At 38.7% G+C, this 14195-nt stretch overlaps 1 protein-coding gene across 5 annotated transcripts in view; it reads right to left on the bottom strand.

Annotated features, from left to right (window-relative positions):
• Window positions 1-14195, bottom strand: part of thsd7ba (thrombospondin, type I, domain containing 7Ba) — a 241634-nt gene that overhangs the window by 68767 nt on the left and 158672 nt on the right. For all 5 annotated transcript variants that reach the window (XR_013805279.1, XM_079665111.1, XM_079665110.1 and 2 more), the window contains 4 exons: window positions 10122-10313; window positions 7692-7923; window positions 2293-2408; window positions 42-174 (listed from right to left, as the gene is read on the bottom strand). Coding sequence is in view for 4 of the 5 variants with exons in the window: in XM_079665111.1 (XP_079521237.1) it covers window positions 42-174; window positions 2293-2408; window positions 7692-7923; window positions 10122-10313 (673 nt within the window). In the remaining variant the exon portion in view is untranslated. The remainder of the gene's footprint in view (window positions 1-41; window positions 175-2292; window positions 2409-7691; window positions 7924-10121; window positions 10314-14195) is intronic.

Below are 14195 nucleotides of genomic sequence, written 5' to 3' on the forward strand. Positions count from 1 at the left end.
CCTTGGATAGGAAAGAAAAACGGTTTAAACAGTGCTTTTACCTATAGTCCGGACACACAGGAAGCGATTCACACTCTCTCTCCTCATACAGCGTGTCTGGGCACTCTTGACCTCCATTAGCAGACCTCTGAATGATGGTCCTGTATCGAGACTGTGTAGCAGCAGTGTCATTTCCTGTTGAACGTGGAACACAATCTTCACAAAAAGGCTGCATCAGGTGGCAGAGTAGTTGCACAGTTGCATTCAAATGAATGTTTTCCAGGAGGAAGAGAAAGGAATGAGACTAAAAGGCTGACTTGTGTTGTTTGGGACACTATATAAATGGCGACACAACATCAGCAGTGCAGTGTAAGGTCTTAAAGTTGGATTATTATCTGGCCCTGCTTTTGTGATGTCCTCCACTTCACTGCGGTCCGTTTTTGGACACAATGTAATGGCTTCATTTGGCTCATGCTCCAAGGCTCATTACACAACGCTAATTACTAAACATTGAAAATGGTGCAATTAAGAGAGTGATTACATCATCAGCGCACCCAATGGACTAGAGCATATTTGCAGAGACGAGATGCCTGCTCAATTCTTATTATTATGAAAAACAATTAAACCTTTTTTATTTTATTTCCACGATACTTACAGTACACATATTGAAACCCATTAAAAATACATTTTCTTCTTCATGTGTCGGCTTAATGTAATGGATAGTTAACATTGTCATTTACACTTAAATGTGATTATTGAACACACTGGAGACGTCGAGGGAGAGCATATTTGTAAAGCGGCATTTAAATACTTGATAATGCTTGCCTCATATTCACAACAAATGTAAGTATATGCTGAATAACTTACTATTATTTTCATGTTAGATGACTATGCCTATTACTTTTTTAATTTCTTCATCAATTGTTTGAGCTAAAATAGTATTTTTAGTTTTATTAGGAAAACATATATATTTTTAATTTTGGAATAAATCAGTCAATCAATTTTAAGCCATCGCTATTGTATCAATTTACTGATACATAATCATACTATTTTTAGCTCTAATATTTAGTAACATACCAGTATGTAACTATATGTAATTGTTGTTGTGCTATTAACAGTACACTTAGGTTTTGATTTACTCTATTTTGAAGTACCGGTACACTATATTTACCAGGGCCATACCCGATAGTTTGAAGCTTCATTAATTACAATGAAACCCAAATGTATGAATCAACGTTTAATTCTCCTTCTCTATTCATTCAGTTTAAACCCTGTGTGTCTTCACAGGTCATGAGGCTACACTAATGCTATTTGTATACTGTAAATGTGTAGGACTAAATTCCACTGGAGGCTGTTTCAGAATGTTTCTGACTCCATTTTCAATAAATCCAAGAGTGTTGTGAAGTTCAAACGTCATAATCGTGTCAGGGTTTGAGTTTTGTGTCTAGTTTTGGGGTTATTTTGCTGTTCTGTTCTCCCTGTCTCATGTTTTCCTCCTTGATTCTTGTCTGGTCCTTCTCCCTTTGTTTTCCTCCCTGTCGTTAGTTTCCCTGGAGTGTCTGATTGTGTTCACCTGTTGCCCTTGTGTTTCTCCTTCCCTGCCCGGCTGTTTTTCGTCTTGTGATTACCCCTCCCTGTATTTAGTCTCCTGTGTTCGGTGTCGGTTCATTGTTTGTTTTGCCTGTCTCCCCCAGCTTGTTTGTATTGTGCTTCCTTTGTGTTTTTTTTTGCCATGTTTTAAAATAAAGCTTGCTTTTGTTTTCTAGACCAACTTAACTTTTTTTTGTAGTCTACTTTTGGGTCCTATCTTTCCCAAACCGTAACAATTCGATTCATAAAAATACATAATGATGCTAAAAACTACACCATTTGTTTATGTGACAACATTTTCAGCTTCAATCCATATTCCCTGGTGTAAACATCATTTTTACCATGATCAAAAAACGAAATGCTCCACTGCTTGTCACACACAAAGAGAGATAACCTGTATTTATGGTGCAGTCTAGAAGCAATTTAACAACACCATAAATCAAATGTATAAGATCAAAATTTAACAAGAATACATTTTTTTCTTTCAATTATTTTAGAGTGATAACGTCATCATATATCAGATCTGAAAGCTTCATTTGAAAAACTAGAGCATTTGTGTTAAGTAAGAACAAACAAAACCTTTTTCAAAACATTTCAATACTTACCAATAATTATAGGAGGACTTTTATATTAGAATAGAAGAGTCATTTGTGTAAGAGTGTTGTTGTTGTGTTAGACAGGCATTACCAAAAGGAGTTCATATAAATGCATGAGGAGAGCTACCTGGCATACAGGTTGATGGGCAGGCCGTCCATTCGCTGAAGGGTGTAACAATGCAGTCTGTCTTGCAGGGGAGCAAACAGGGCCGGACGGTTTGTGGACGAGCAGAATCTGAGCACCTAAACATGCAGACAAACAGAGGTCTTAAATCCCCTTCCCTCCCCAGGCGATAAATGATAAATGTCCTGGGTCTCGCTGTTAACAGGACAGTGCAGTGAAACTACTGCCCTGTCCTTGACATCACACATCTCCCCACAGAAAACATAATTGATGACATGCCACCCCACCCCCCCCCCCCCCCTGCCTGCACGCTCAGGAAAAAAAGGAAGAAAAATATAAAAATTGCAGCTTTCTCTCACATTCACTTGATAACCAGAGCACAAAGAATGCCTTATGAAAGAAAAATCCTCCCGCCATTCAAGCACACAACTAAAATTATTTGTTTACTTTTAAAGCCAAGTTATCTTAAGGGTGCACACATAAACATTTTTATATTGATCAAAGAACAAAATGTGTGGCTTGTGGACAAACTGATAGAGAATTATCCCCTGGTTGATACAAGCAGTAAGAAACACTTGAGATGTATCTAAGGTTTATCTCAAATTAAAACTGATCTTGATTATAGTTCTCAATTGTAAACACATATCCAAGCCAGCATGTTTCCTTGTTGAACGAAGATTTTCCAACACATTTTGTTGTGTCAGATACAGGAATAGTTCATTTGCTAACATATACACTTCTTAATGTGATAATATGCCACTTGTGCAGCTAAAGTAGGGGAAACCTGGTGAGTGCATTTATCTCTTCATATACACGCATAGCGCAGCCACAGAAGTATTTTGCTGCCACCAAGGAGACAGAGTGTTCTGGGAGGAAAATCAATCAACGTCCACAGCACGGCTGCTAATTAAACCTGAGAAAAGTGAGGATATGCAAACTGTTTACCAATGACTCACTCCTGCTATACCAAGGACACCATAACCAGGTTTTAAAGAGCTCTTACCAGACCTCTACCAATTTGTTTGCCTCAAGATAGAAAATAATCACGTATTTCCTCTCTATTATAAGCTGCTATGTCTTGTGTTCCATATAGGTAATGGAGCTTTTGGCTGTGTTGTATTTGGCACGTTGTGCAAACATGAGGAGGTGTGGATTAACGCAATCTTGAGCTTTGATGGGTTCATCAACAAGCAGAAGACATCCCCACCAACAGCACACAGACACACACAGGAACACGCACAGCGACACACAGACAGCACAATTTTGTTTCAGAGTGAATGACTTTCTTTGCCCTGACAACCAGATCCAGGCCTCACTAGAGGCCCAGCATGGTGCCACATCACACTAACCGCAGAGAGCCAGCATGCACGGGAATGAGATCAAAGTATGCCAAAGCATAAGGAGGCATGATACACCCCATCCTTTCTCAGATTCATCCCTCTTCTTCTCTCTTCCTCTTTGCAGACATGCATGCCAGAGGGCATGGGAACGCAGGGGGAGCAGCTGGGGGAATACTGTGCAGAACGCCAAGAAAGAGAGTCAGACCTACAGTGAGGCCGTGCAGTCTGACTGTGACAAGGTTGGGAACATTAAATGTCCCTCAGGAAGTCATGATAATTATATATGCAATCAAATACCAGCTCAACCTGATATCCTCTGTCTACTCTGAATATACTTAAGAACAACCTGGCCTTCAAATATTTGAATATACACTGAAAAAAAATATAAATGCAACCCTTTTGTTTTTGCTCCCATTTTTCATGAGATGAACTCAAAGATGTAAAACATTTTCTCTATACACAAAATAACAATTTCTCTCAAATATTGTTCACAAATCTGAAAAAATCTGTGATAGTGAGCACTTCTCCTTTGCCGAGATAATCCACAGGTGTGGCATATCAAGATGCTGATTAGACAGCATGATTATTGCAAAGGTGTGCCTTAGGCTGGCCACAATAAAAGGCCACTCTGAAACGTGCAGTTTTGCTTTATAGGGGGGGTCTGGGGGGGTCCGAAAACCCTAGGGTTAAACCCTAACCCTAACCCTAACATGTCACCCATCTACTTCGCATAGAGTTGATCAGGTTGTTGATTGTGGCCTGTGGAATGTTGTTCCACTCCTCTTCAATGGCTGTGCGAAGTTGCTGGATGTTGGCAGGAACTGGAACACGCTGTCGTATACGCCGATCCAGAGCATCCCAAACATGCTCAATGGGTGACATGTTAGGGTTAGGGTTAGGGTTAAACCTGACTGGTTTTCGGACCCCCCCAGACCCCCCCAATAAAGCAAAACTGCACGTTTCAGAGTGGCCTTTTATTGTGGCCAGCCTAAGGCACACCTGTGCAATAATCATGCTGTCTAATCAGCATCTTGATATGCCACACCTGTGAGGTGGGATGGATTATCTCGGCAAAGGAGAAGTGCTCACTATCACAGATTTTTTCAGATTTGTGAACAATATTTGAGAGAAATTGTTATTTTGTGTATATAGAAAATGTTTTACATCTTTGAGTTCATCTCATGAAAAATGGGAGCAAAAACAAAAGTGTTGCGTTTATATTTTTGTTCAGTGTAGAATGATATTGTTTGATAATAATGTTTTTTTCTGGTAATTTAAGTTCAATGAGCGTTGATGTTATCAGTTACAATTATCATTGCAGTATTATTTTATCCAAAAAGTGAGGTTGTCAATCATTGAAATGTTTATTTGAATCAATGAGAAGATATTCTGATTAATTATGCACATTTATATAAAGTTGTTTGGAAAAAGCGATTTCATTATGAAGGCAAATGAGTAAACACTGAAACTTATAATGTGTAATATCAAAAAGGGGCATTAGTAAAGCAATGAATAGTTGTATGTCCAACATTTCTATCAAATGCATGTCTTTTTTACTTTAAAAGTTAAACAAATATGTGTATTCATATGAAACACTATGGCACCAATGTGGCCATAAGAGTCTTTTTAACCATTTGTTTAATACTAATTTAATTTAATTTACACAGAAACTTACAGCAGCATCTACACATCAATTAATTAACATACACAATTAATAATATTACATGTGTTTCTTAGGATTTTTCCTTACTAATCTAATCAAATGTAAAAAGTTATGTTCACAGCCATAGAAAGCCGTACAATAAGTACCCATGCAAAATACAACATGTTATTATAACCAAAGCTATAGTTAGTTATTTTAATTACTTTGTTGAAACAAAGGGGAGCAAAAATTACATTTGAAAATGTATATTATGTGATGACTGGGGGCTATAAACTAAAAACCAGATAGACCCACTAATTCATTGAGCCGGTGTGCCCATGGAGATTGTTGCTAAGAAGGAAATGCTTCTTTGTTTGCTGACAGAAGTGACCCTTTTAAAGTATCAAAACATCCAATATATTCTGGAGCCATCTCCTTCTGATGGGAAGTATTTGGTAGTAATTATACACATTATTTTAGACATATTCTGAGATAAAGGAGGAATGAAGCACTGGAAATGACGGAGTCTGAACGCTCCTGTTTATCCCTGTGTGGTCCTTTTTCAGTCCATGCTATCATAGTGTATCTGTCAACTGGAGAATTATCTTATCATATGAAGCGTGGGAAGTTATACAAGATATATGCTGTTCTATATGGACACCCTGATTATGTCTTCACACTGCACATTATGGAAAGACAGCAGAAAGGCCTGTTCCGGTGTAACTGACTGAATTTTATGTATGCATCGGATGCTGTTCCATTAAATGGACACTCTGCAGTTATATATGAATAGCAAAGAAGTGATTGACTTCCCAGTGTACTGTACAGGCGAGATGTGTTGGTGGAGCAGAATTGACAGCATTCATTAAAGCCTCTGTGCTGGGAGATAGGACGTTCATAAGAAAAAAGCCTCTCCATAATCCACTTTACGGCCCTGTCAATAATATATTGCGCTAAAGAAGGGCAAACTTTGTGAATTATTTATAAATCCATCTTCCTGGTGTGGGCTCTAACATCATTACAGTGACAGCACAAAAGCCCTTAGCAGTTTTTGATATTGTATCGCTGAAAGAGGAGTAGATAATGGTGGAGCATAAGCAAAATGGATCTCAGGTTAACAAAGAAATCACAGGCAGAAAACCTACACAACTCTGGGGATGTGTTTTCACAGTGCATCAAATCCTCTGGGTCATTTGTCAGTAAGTAAGAGCACGCACAATATCTTTAAGGGAGACACTTCTGAAACTATAATCATAAATGATTCTTCTTTGAAGAGAACTATGATCACATCTCAACTCCTCCCTCAGATTTCACAAAGCTCTTTTACTCCTCACTCATAATTTATCGTTTGTTTGTCTCGGGACCCATTTTCTAGTATCTAAAACAAGTAGCTGTGTCATATAAGGACAGAAGAAGAAAATGTCCCGTTGCCAATCTGGCAAAAGACAATGTTTTCGGGATTTGGAGACATCTGTTGAACTCTGCTCTATTCAGAGTAGGGAAACACTGATTGTTGGTGGGCTGAAACTACATTTATCTACCATCAGTACATATTTAAAAAAGAACACCTTCTCAATGCTTACAACAACTAGTTCTGAAGTGACACAAAGCTTGTCGTGACAAAGGATGAAGAGGAAAAAGTCAAGTGTTACAGTAATGCAAACACTGTGTGAGCAGACCGGCTCAACACCATCCCAAGGTAAAAGGAGAAAAAAAGGTGAGAAGTTATTGATTCAACTCTCAACAGACCCTGAAAAACATGCCCACCACATTAAGCTGTAAAGACACAGTGCTGCCCTGAAAACGCATCTTACCTCGTTCAAAAAAATCATTGCATGTTTGAACGTACTCTATGTGCAAAAACTCGATAATATGCTAACATATAGAATTGAAGAACATATACATTGCTGGAGGAATGAGTCCTAAACCCAGAAATGAGTTAGTATCGTAGCATTTTTGGGCTCCTTTTCTCAAAGGCAGGCTCTGCAATAATACAGGCTTACACAATTTGTTATATGATTTATACTTTTTCTCATTTGAAATAAAGTGTGTCAGTAAACAGCCCACTTGGGAATTTTTGAAGGTGTCTTTAAAAAGGGAAGTTGCTAAGTGTCAAAAGGAGACCACGTGTCCACCTTTAGCTTAGCGGTGTTGATGAGAAGTAATACAACCACCATGTAGTGTGTTTATAGCATTACGGTACATCTAATTCTGTCGGGTTGCATTTACGCAAAAAGTGTTAGTAGAGATTATCCTGCTGAACAAACTGTGTTAGATCTCTATTTGCCACAGATCTTATTTTCTGCAATATTATAAAATCCATATCCATAACTAAATGTGTTTTAGTCCAGGGAAGCCCTTGCAATGCACCACTCTGTTGCAATACCACATTAGTAATTGGCTAAGGTCAGAGAGTTTACCTTTTACTTGTGACAGGTCCAACGTTCGTCTTTATGCAGCTGACTTTGCGGATCTGAACCCCCATGGCACAGGTGAGAGTCCCGTTCAGGAAGCTGGTTCCATTGAGGTCCATGGGGGAATCCTCAATACAGGGTCCCCACGCTGACGCCTCCCAATACAGCATCATACAAGGGTGGTCGTTGCAGACCCTCCACTCCTCCAGGGCTGGAGCTGCAGGACACCCCCTCCCCTCTGGGCACCAGAACACAGGACACAACCACAGAGTCACAGACATGAACACTAATGAGTGACTCTATAACTGCTGAGTATTTTAAGATTTTCCTGTGTTTACGAACAAGCTGCAACTGCTCATGCCCTTCTAAAAAAGCAGGATCATTATGCAGATTGCATGTGATTGGTACTGAATATAAAACACATTTCTTCTAAAGTAACAGGCTGCAGTTAGCAGCTGGAAGTCAAATGCTAATATTATCATTGACCGCTGGCTGCACAGCTACAAAACAAATGTTTGTCCGGGTTAGCTGAGCAGACACTTTACAAGTTACAACAAGTTTGTATAACAAATGAAAAGTGACAGTAAGGTTACTGTAACAGAATGAACAGGCAAATGCAAACACTTCCCACAATCCCACTGCATTTTCTAGCCCCTGCTACTTGTATCCTGATCCATATATCTAGTTACGTTTCTAGTTTAGTCTAGTTTGAAAACATACTATACTATTCTGTATTTAAACTCAAAATAGCTGTTCGATTGGCTTACACAGCAAAGTATCACCACAGTGAGACATTATAATCACCTCCTAACTAAGTGACTCATAGCTTCTCCATTTGTAGAAAGGTGACATCGCCAGTTCAATAGGATCATGCTGAGGTGAACGCTCACATGTAGTGTATAGAAGTAACACATGTGCAAATATGTGGTAATTGAGCAGTCCTTTACTGTGGAAATAAGTCATTTGTAATTTAATGTGTTTGAAAATGTTTACTTTTTGCTTTATTTCACAGGTTTTTAACTCCTAATGTGTCATTTCAGATCTCACCCTTCTTTTTAATGTGTACGTATTGGGCGGAATAAAGTATTGTTTTATGATCAACTGATCACATCATCCAAAGGATTAACATATTGACGTGTCACATACACATTCATGTAAATGTGAGCACAAAGACCACAAGTACACATTGGGTGGGGGGTATTTATTAACAATATACTTGGGACCACTTTGGTTGGGATCTGTCCAATCTACATAGAGGTGAAACAAGGGACAGTTCTCTAGGAGTAGCATCAGAGGTGTCATCTGCAGAGGAGTAAGTGCACTAAAGTGAACTGTGACTCACAGAAGGGGCGAGGATGACTTTGTCACTGAACCAACTGCCCCCTCCAGTCTGTTTCCTATCCAGCAGCTCTTCTACACTGACACGCAACATGCAGGCATACTAACCAAATTACAGCAAACATTCACACAAACACACACATGCCTCCGCCAGAAAGCAGATAGCCAGCAACATGCTATTAAACAACCCAGTGTGAAACACGGATTAAGCTGCAAGATTCTTTCATCAGCTGCTCCTGCAGATAGTTACAGGGTTCGGTTACAGGGATTAATGGGTAGCAGCTAGCTGCAAAGATGCCAACGTTTGAAGTACAAAAAAAATACCGGCCAGAGAAAGACCCTGGGATAATGGATGGTCAACTCAAATGTTTTTAGGATGAAAAATGTCTAAATCGACAGAAATAAAAGCCCAAATAATCCCACTGTGTTGGTGAAGCACTCTTTGGCTCAATTCACTTTTAGTTTTTGTTTGCCAAGTTGAACTTTAGGCTTCTTAGTTTTGACTCCTCCAAGTGGCAATTTATCATGGATCCTGCAATCTATTATCTGTACCACAGATGGTAATAAACAGAGTATGCCCCTGATTTAGCATTGCACTCCTGCCTAAATCTGCAGCCTACGTTAACCATAATGCAACATGACCACAGGCAGTTCAGTTGGAGATGTAACCTACAATTACATCATTAACTGCAATTTATTAGTATTACTTCCCATGAATTGTAGGCCGCTGTATTTTAGAGTTAGCGTCCCATTTGCGATATCTGCTGTCAATTATGCGAGTTCGACTCCCAGGCCTCCTCCCCCTTTCACCCTTATAACTCTAATTAAGACGTTCTTTGGCTTGAAAAATATCTTTAAAAAAAGAAAATGATGTGAATAATTGATGGGGCTCCCCTTAAGTAATAAACCTGTTTTGTCAACCAAGTTGTGCTCAAATATCCTGTTTAATCTTCCATGAGCAGTATAACTGTAGTGTAGATATTAAATGTAACTGAGAATTACTAAACGGCATGTAAAAATGTGTTCCTCTCCCACCTAAAGTCTAGTATTTTTCCGGTGGAAAAGGGTTTGAAAGAAACTGTGGAGAAGTTGCAGTACCGTCCCCTTGGATGGCAAGCACAGTGCGAGTGCGGCTCTGTCGACCCTCGGCTGACTTGGTGGCACAGCTGTGTGAGCAGGGTAACCAGGACGACCAGGGGCCAACCACACAGTCTGCAGGACAGGCCACGTCGCAGGACACTGCTGTGGGGGGGTGGTCGTCTACACAGTGAGCAACGGGCACATCCTCCCCTGAGGAAGACAGATAGATGAAATTGAGATGGGTTCCATATAATTCATGATTAGACCAGTTACACTACATGCATCTTGGCCTTATCAGACAGCAATCAGAAAAGGCTTCACATCCTGATTCAGGTAAAGGATGCAAGGTTATATCAGAAGCACAGAAAAAATGTAACATTATAACAGATGTAAAAGGCTAGGTCAAAATCTACATAACAGTTGCCTAAAATACATATGTAAACTGAATTGCAAAGATTAATCGATTGGTTGTTAATTCTTTAATTATCATCAGCTATAATAATCAGTTTGAGTTCATTTTCAAGGAAAAGACTACAAATTATCTGATTCCAGCTTCTTAAATGTGAATTTTGTCTTGTTTCTGTAAACTGAAAATATTTGACAAAGGATATTCAAGTACGTCTTCTTGAGCTTGGCTGTCTGACATTTCAGAAACCCAGCAATTAATCAAGTAATCAGGAAGCAAATCAAATTAAACTGATGTCAATGTAAGCCCTACATATGAAAAAACTATGGACAAATGGATTGTGAACAAAATACACAAAACAGCTTGAGAGAGAAGGTCGATTTTATTCTTAACACCTTGAAAGATATAGTGTAAATGGAGTTCACACAGAGTACCACTTCTCTGACATGTTCTGCTTGTCAAGGGTTTCAGTTGATTACCATTTTCTGTCAGGGTATAGAGGAATGTGAAGAGAGAGATGTGCAGTCGTGGCATGGAAATAGATGATGATGGGATCTCATTGTTGATACTGTAGCAATGTTGATGCCAGGCGTAAACATAATCAGGCTTAATCTAAATACAATCTAAATATGAAAACATGATAATGCAGGTGTGTAAGAGGCTTAGGTGGTTGTTATTAGTAACAAGTGTAAGACTCAGATATTACTATTTGTGGTGGTGATAATGAGTTTTTCTTCTATTTTGCAAGGGTTTGCAATGTACAAAAACCTTTTAGAATTTTAAAAAGAAAAACATTTAGTTTCATTCACATCAAACTAAGGCAGGAATCCTTTTTGAGCGTTAGGAAAATTGTGTCAAACTAAAATAGAACTTCATTTTGTCTAAAGAAAATTATCAGGCCATCCAATTGGTATTCTGAGCTAGTTCTAAAAGCTATCCTTCAGCTTTCATCTTGCATTCATGCTATTAAATATTTATCACAGCTTCCAGGATTGAAACAGCTACAGAAATGACAGAGCATTTTCTCCTTACTGTACTGCCATGATAATGACTCTCTCAGTGTCTAATTAAACACTGAAATGAGATATTCCCACATTAATTCCCTTGGTAAAAAACAAAAACAAAAACATCCCTTGTATTTTTGTCCGACTTGAACATATTTCTAGACCGTCTCTCTCTGCCCAACAGAGAATCAGATCAATTTCAGAAACATGGATGCCATCCTAATGTCAAAACAATGCCAGCAGCTGCAGAAGCATTGTTTTTGTGCTTCTACACTGCAGTATCATTAACTTGGATGAACTGTGCCACTACATCATGCTATATGGTTTAACAATAACAACCCCAGGGCAGATTTGTCATCAATTTCTCTTTTTTCTTTCTTCTCTGAGCGAGTACCCTTGATGCAGAGGAGGGCAGTGGAGAGAGCAAACGCTGGTGTCGCCTCATCAGACAGATGGGAAATACTCCCTTGGGGAGTTTGAAAACCTTTCACTCATGAAGTTAAAGCGTCAGAGACGTCCAGCCATCAAAGTAACTGGTGTGTATACAGCCAGAGATGTTAGTCTGCTTGAAGATGTGGGGAAGTCCCAAAAGGATACTGTGTGGGAAGCATTAGTCCTTTTGTAAGTAAGTAGACATAAGAATAACAACAGAAGAGCTGATGCATTTTGTGGAAGTGAGACTTTTTCAGAAGTACACGATGGAGTAAGTATTATAAAGTACAATAATACATTACATGGAACATTTCCGGAAGTGAATAATCTTTATAATTATACATCTCCAACTACACCAGCTGAGGCAGCTGCACTTGAATATGAATTTGACTGATACTTTACATAATTATTTTGAGCTGGAAGTGAGATTTTTAGCTGTGGCAAATCTATTGTCTCTGCTCAGCATGGCTCCCACCAGGTTATTATTTCAGATGGATAAAGCATGGACCCCTGAATGTGAGCATAAAATAGAGTAATAGGAATTGCCAATTTGAAAATGTAATCTTAAATGAAACCTTTATCAAGGAATGCTTGAAGAATATTTCCAAGTGTACGCTAAGAACAGAGATGTCGAAACGATTATTTTCAGGCAGGATATCCAAAAATAATCATAATTGAAGCCTTACTTTACCATTTATGTAACTCTGACAATAATTGTTTGCTGCAAATTCATACCATACAAATACATGTAGCACAGTATTATATAATGAATTGTCAAATCAATGCGGCTCAAAAATACTGGTTCTAAAAAAATACATCAAAATAATATATTAAGAAAAAGCATCTGAGGGTAACATAAGCTCTCAAGCAACACGTTTCATAATTCAGGTCATAGCAGAAACAAACAAAAGAGACAAACATAAACACTTTATTTAAAGCACAATGACATGTTTGTGCATTGGACAATGGCATATCCAAGGCTACTCAATGTGTTCTTTTTACATGTGAAATCAATCAAGACTCCTATTTGTTTCAAAGCTATGAGAAACAAACGATTCCTATAGCCACTATTCCCTGAATGAGCTGCAAATTAAATGTCCATTTTAATTGTTTTTAATTAATAATCTGCATACAGAACAAAACACGATGGGTTAGTTCTCTTTCTCCCATTTGCAAACATACGGTAGCAGTTGTTAAGCCAAATAGCCGCTACAATACTGTTAAATGAATGTATTGTTTCAGCAAAACGCATTGCCAGAAGAAGAGCAGAAGGCAGCCAGAGCCTCACACAATAGTGCACAAAGGGGTGTGCAAGAATACAAACCCTATGTTCAGCTAAGCCTCCTTACTGAGGCAAAATTATAGGAAGCTATTTTGACACACTGTATGTATAATAATACTTTTGGTGTTCCATAAACAAATGTGCAGAAGAATATGCAACGCTGTTATGTCATGCGAAAATATGTCAGGTTTCCGTATGCTCTAGGCTGTTTTTAAGGAATTATTTAGATGTATTATTGCCAACAGTGGAAAAATGAGTAATTATTAAACAAATGTTCTGCTTGAGAGTCACAAAGGACTAATGAATATGTTAGCAAACAAAACTAACAAACGACTTGCCTGGAAACAGTGCCTACAGAAAAATGGAATGAAAACATGACTCCTTATACACAACTGGTGTATTTGTGTGTGTGTGAGACTACATGTGTGTGGGGGGGGGGGGGGGGGGGGGGGGGAGGACTCTGCAAATAGATGGCTGCCCTAGGGGTCCTTTTGCATTATTAATACTGGGATCTGTAGTTGGGGCTCTTACTCAGATATAATACTGCATGCAATTTCAACATGATTCCCATTCTGCTCGCCCACCTACCAATTAATCTTCATCATTGTTAATATTCAGGTAGATGTAGAAAACATTCTCGCCTTTGCTTAAAAGTTCATAATCACATCACTTTTTAAGACAAAGCTGGCAGTGAAATAGGGAAATTGTAGAAAATGACTGACATCAAAGTAGCCTGGGTCACTAATTTATGTTTTCGCCTGTCAATCATATAAGTTCAGTCTCACAGCAAAGTTTAGTGCTGCTTTCCTACAGTATATTCATCGAATAATATTGACCAGTTGAGGCTGATGATTACCATTCAGTGCTGCTGGGATGTTGGGTTTACAAATGTCAGAGCCTCAGTATGTTTGGGAAGATTGGCCAACATTAATGTATGTCAGCTGTCAGTCACAGGTGCACCCAATATG

The sequence above is a fragment of the Notothenia rossii genome, assembly GCF_949606895.1.
Source record: "Notothenia rossii genome assembly, chromosome: 2".
Lineage (NCBI taxonomy): Eukaryota > Metazoa > Chordata > Actinopteri > Perciformes > Nototheniidae > Notothenia > Notothenia rossii.